This window comes from Salarias fasciatus, chromosome 7 (assembly GCF_902148845.1).
Source record: "Salarias fasciatus chromosome 7, fSalaFa1.1, whole genome shotgun sequence".
Lineage (NCBI taxonomy): Eukaryota > Metazoa > Chordata > Actinopteri > Blenniiformes > Blenniidae > Salarias > Salarias fasciatus.
The window spans coordinates 2,071,620-2,076,619 of record NC_043751.1 but is presented as its reverse complement, the minus strand read 5'-3'; the positions used below and the strand labels follow the sequence as shown (position 1 = coordinate 2,076,619).

Here is a 5,000-nt window from a genome sequence, read left to right as displayed (position 1 = left end):
CCTCCACTGCACCCTCCTGTGTTCCCTCCAGCCGAAATAGAATAGAAATGGTTCATTGATCCCAGAGGGAGCTGGAAGGTCATGAAGTACAGATGTACAGGCAGCTGGTACTGTGAGAACACTCAGTCTGTTTTCCAGTTTCCTTTCTGGAACGTGTTAAATGTTCTGAGGAATCAGCTGTTGGGAGTTTTTTAGTGTTCGTTACGTAGAATAAAGAACATATCCATCAGTTTTCATTGCTGATTGTTCAAGGTCCGACAAGCAAAGCCAGTTGACAGCAGCTAGCACCAAACCCATGAGCAAGCAGCCTGGATTTAAACCCACAACCATTTCTTGGGCAGGCATCCAAACCTTTATCTAAACCCTTCAACATGGTGACAACAAATAGAGAGAACCTCAAGCCTGGTATGAAGTTCTGGAGGATTTCTGGAAATATTGACTGTTTAAAGCCGACTCTGATACTGAACAGGAACGCTTAGCTTTCCTAAAAAAAAGGAAGCTGTGTGAAATGGAAAGAAAACATGTCAGCTCTCTGCTCCTCTGTTTGGCTGCGATCCGTCTGGAGCGTGTCGGGTTCTGCTGTGTTCCTGGTAAATCCTCCTGGGAGCTGCTGCAGCTGTTCTCCTGGACACTAGCTAGCTGGAACAGCTGAGAGGAGGGTGGAGGTGTCGGCGCCCCCTGCTGGTCCTGTTTATCCAGCCCCTCCTGGCTGAAATCACCTGCTGACAGCTGATCTGTAACAGGAAGCGCTCAGCGCTGAGAGGAAGACGTTCCTCTGAGTTCACTGCGTCATGGATGGTTCCAGCTGTCAGTGGACGGTCGATCAGGCCAGACAGGGAGCTCTGGGAGGGGAGGTCAACCGATGTACAGCTAAAACTTTAAAATGTTCCCACTGGTAAAAGATCAAACCAAGCACTTCAATCCAGTCACTGCCTGGGAATCTGGGAATCAGAGCTGTTCACCCATTCAGGTTCTGGATCTGTGACCAGTCTGAACATGGAACAAAACAAACTGTGGTAGCACTTTACTTGAAGCCCCCCTGTATAACACATAATAAGTACATTATAGCACTGTATAACTATAAACACTCATAAATGATCACAATGCTTTATAACATCAGGACCTAACCCTAACCCTATGCTGTAGAGTGGGTTATAAAGCATTGTAATCATTTATGAGTGTTTATAACTACTTAAAATGTGTTATACCGGGTGCTTCAAGTAGAGTGTTACCCAAACTGTATTACTTGTCTATCCACCCACTCATCCACTCACCCATCCACTCACCCATCCATCCATCCATCCATCCATCCATTCTTCTCTAAATGTTGGTGGTTTTTCGGATGTGTCATCTGAAAACCTTCATTCCTTTCCATCTTTTCAGTTTATTTTGTGTTGTTTTGGAAATGTGGCGGCAGACCTCTGACTCTGATAAGATTGTGACAGAGTGGAAGCATCTGGGCCTTTCTGCTGACGTTCTGGATGTTTCCCTGCAGAGCTTGATGCTGTCGATCGCTCAGAAATGGCTCGCGCAGGAGAAGATTGACCTGGCGGCAGCAAAGGAGGCCTACATGGCCGAGAAATGCTCTGGGCCGGACCTCAGCGGAGACCAGAACACCCTCATGGTGAGACAGACAGCAACAGAAATGACACTTTCACAGCTCGGCTGCAATCTGCTGCCAACATTCCTGTGAACCAGACTTCATTCAGAATAACTTCAGCTTCCGCTCATCTCCGTCCCTCTATGCTGATGATGACACTTTTCATTTGACTGCCACATTCCTAAAGCCGCCATCACCCAGCTAATAAATGGTCCTTTTCTGTCTTTATTCAGGAAACTTGCAAAAAGCTGCACGCCCTTATTGACAAAATCGACGAGGAGAGGTACGACCTGGAGGCCAAAGTGGGCAAATCCGATAAAGAGGTACATGGCTGGGATCGACCGGAGCTGCAGGAGCTGCTCCTGAAACACCGTCACATGAGACCTTTGTGTGTTTAAGATAGAAAAGAACATTTTCCACACTGTCAGACATTCAAATGGTCTTTCCAGGATGGAATCATGAAAGCTTGGTGTCCTCATTTGAAACACTTCCCTGAACAGGATGTGAGGTCCCTGCATGGCAGGAAGCGTTACACTTCTCCAGTGTTTATGAGGAACGCTGCTCTACTTTATCTGAGTGTGGAACATCTAAGAAAAGCTGTTCAGCCGCTCTGCGGAAGGTTTTCTGTCTGTAGCAACGTTTTCTAAAGTCAAGCTGCTGACCATACCGTCACAACACTCCGTGACGTTCAGTGTTTCGTCTGCATCGTCTTGTCGCTGGCAGATTGACGACCTGAAGATCAAGGTGGTGGACCTGGCCGGGGTGAAGAAGCCCGCCCTGAAGAAGGTGCGCATGTCGGCCGACGCCATGCTGAAGGCCCTGCTGGGCTCCAAGCACACCGTCAACCTGGACCTGAGGGCCAACCTGAAGCAGGTCAAGAAGGAGGTGAAAGAGGAGGTGAGTGTCTCTGCCGGAGGTCCTCAGGGGACGAGGACCTGGACGCTCTCTCACGCTCTGTCTGCGTCCTGCAGCCTGCGGAGGCGGTCGGCGACTGGCGGAAGAACATCGAGGACAAAGCCGACAGGAAGAAGATGTTTGAGTCATCCTAAAGCTCGGCTGGGCTCCCGCTCCAGGCTGTCGGCACTTTGTATGAATTTCTGGAATTTTTCAGTGAACTGAAGTCCCGTTGTTTCATTAAAGCTGTAAGTTTCAGCCAGCCCTCTTAGAGTACGTTTGTACGGCCGGTAGTTTGGGAGGACGAGGCTCCTCTGGGTGTCTCGCTTCTCTTCCACTGCAGGACTCATTTCTGTCTCCGTCCACTTTGACAGCTTCCTGCTGATGCTCTTTTGGTAATAAATGCTTTTTGTTTCCTAAATTTGCTATGAAGAGATATTTTGTCTTTAACTGAGCTCAACACTGCGGACCGGGAACCCGGCACAGCGTGACCGAGGGGCCGCCGTGCCCCATGTTTCAATCGTTCCCTCATTTTCAGCAGAAGCAGCCTTTCTGATGGCTAAAAACAGCTAATACTATAGAAAAGTATCTAAAATGACTGAACTGAAAGTGACTAAAACCAAAAGAAACTTTTAAAAAAGAAATATTTTTTAAAAGCTGTAAAGAATCTAACATGGCTACAGCTAGACACTGAAAGAGTCTAGAATAGCTAAAGAAGCTAAAACCCACAAAAAACAGTGAAAAAAATGAAAACACTGAAATGGGTAGAGAAGCTCAACACAGAAGAAACGACTAAAGAACAATCTGCAGAAATCTGAGAGTCAAAGTTCCTAAAAGAGCGTAAGATAGAGAAAAAGAAAAACAGCTAAAAAAAAATGTAAAACCACGAGAATAAAAAAGTAAAATCAGAAGAAATCTAAAGAGCAAAAACCAAAAACCAGTGAAACATCTGAAACTAATACATCTGCTGAAAGCTGTAAACATTCAAAACATCAAATGCAAATTTGGAAGTGGTTCCCATAAATACAAGTCGAAAAGAGGAAAGGAAATCTAAACATGTACATGAGGCTCTGTGTGTAGTTGGCATGTTCTCCCTGAGCATCACTGGGTTTCTTCTGCTGTGTCCCACAGTCAGGCGACATGGACTCTGACTTCAGAGTCAGAGAAAGATGTAGATGCTTTGTTTGGAAGGATTGTATTTCCTCTGTTGACACTACCGCCGTCATTTCATGATGCCTTCACTGGAGAAGCTCCACCGCGGCTCAGAGCATTTTAATCTGTGACATCTGAAAGAAATCCTGACACTCATGAAGTCTGGACCAACAGAGGCTGTCGTCTCCAAGTGGCCACATGGTGGCAGCAGAGCTCTTCTGTACTTGACTGCAGCTGCTGTCACACCTCCTGATGTTCATCATGTTCATCCAGTCCTCCATGAGCTTCTCATGCTTTGAGGAGAAGACTCGCACAGGGAGAACATGTAACCTCCTGACGTTCTCACTGTGAGACAGGAGGACGGACTGATCCAGACCTGCTCCAGTCGGACTGAGGTGAGCTCTTCTTTACACTAAACTACCCCCAGTCTCTTGTCTTTAGCTTCTTGCTGTTCTGTTGATCCTCCTTCCTCCTTTTCCAGTTGCTGTGATTCATCCTGATCCAGAAGTCCTCTGAGACCTGAGGACTTCCTGCTGGAGACAGAGGACTTCCTGCTGGAGACAGAGGACCTCCTGCTGGAGACAGAGGACTTCCTGCTGGAGACAGAGGACTTCCTGCTGGAGACAGAGGACCTCCTGCTGGAGACAGAGGACCTCCTGCTGGAGACAGAGGACCTCCTGCTGGAGACAGAGGACTTCCTGCTGGAGACAGAGGACTTCCTGCTGGAGACTGAGGACTTCCTGCTGGAGAACCTTGTTCTTCCACATGAAGGAGTGAAAGTGTTTAATGCCCGGCACAAGCTTGTTTGGAGTTCTTCAGCTCTGAGGACAGGAAGCATCTTTCTCCTGATGAACACTGATGGAAAGCTTTCTTCAGTCCAGTCTGGTCCACTCTGGTCCAATAAGGTCTGTTCTAGTCAACTCCAGTCTGTTCTGGTCTGGTCCGGTTTGCTCTGTTCCATTCCTGTCTGCTCTGGTGTACTAGGATCTCTTCCAGTCTATTCTGGTCCACTGTGGTCCACTAAGGTCCACTTGAGCCTGCTAAGGTCTGCTCCAGCCTGCCCCTCTCCGGTCCACTCCTGTCCCCCAAGGTCTGCTCCGGTCCACTCCTGTCCCCCGAGGTCTGCTCCGGTCCATTCCGGTCCCCTGAGGTCTGGTCCGGTCCACTCTGGTCCCCTGAGGTCTGGTCCGGTCCACTCCAGTCCACTCTGGTCCCCTGAGTTCTGTTTCGTTCTGCATGTTAGCATCAGTTAGCCCACTAGCATGTGTTAGCCACTCACCTGCAGCCAGCAACAAATTAACACCGTTTAAACCACATAAACAAACAAAGCAATGAAAATAGGTTCCGTTTAGTA

The 5,000-nt window shown here is 48.0% G+C and overlaps 1 protein-coding gene across 2 annotated transcripts in view; it reads left to right on the top strand.

Annotated features, from left to right (window-relative positions):
* The window catches only part of LOC115391707 (troponin I, fast skeletal muscle-like), a 6,382-nt gene extending 3,473 nt beyond the window's left edge, over positions 1-2,909 (top strand). For both annotated transcript variants that reach the window (XM_030096038.1, XM_030096039.1), the window contains exons 4-7: positions 1,496-1,624; positions 1,834-1,923; positions 2,324-2,497; positions 2,572-2,909. In XM_030096038.1, the coding sequence (XP_029951898.1) occupies positions 1,496-1,624; positions 1,834-1,923; positions 2,324-2,497; positions 2,572-2,649 (471 nt within the window). In that variant the 3' untranslated portion in view covers positions 2,650-2,909. The remainder of the gene's footprint in view (positions 1-1,495; positions 1,625-1,833; positions 1,924-2,323; positions 2,498-2,571) is intronic.
* The last annotated feature ends 2,091 nt before the right edge of the window (positions 2,910-5,000 follow it).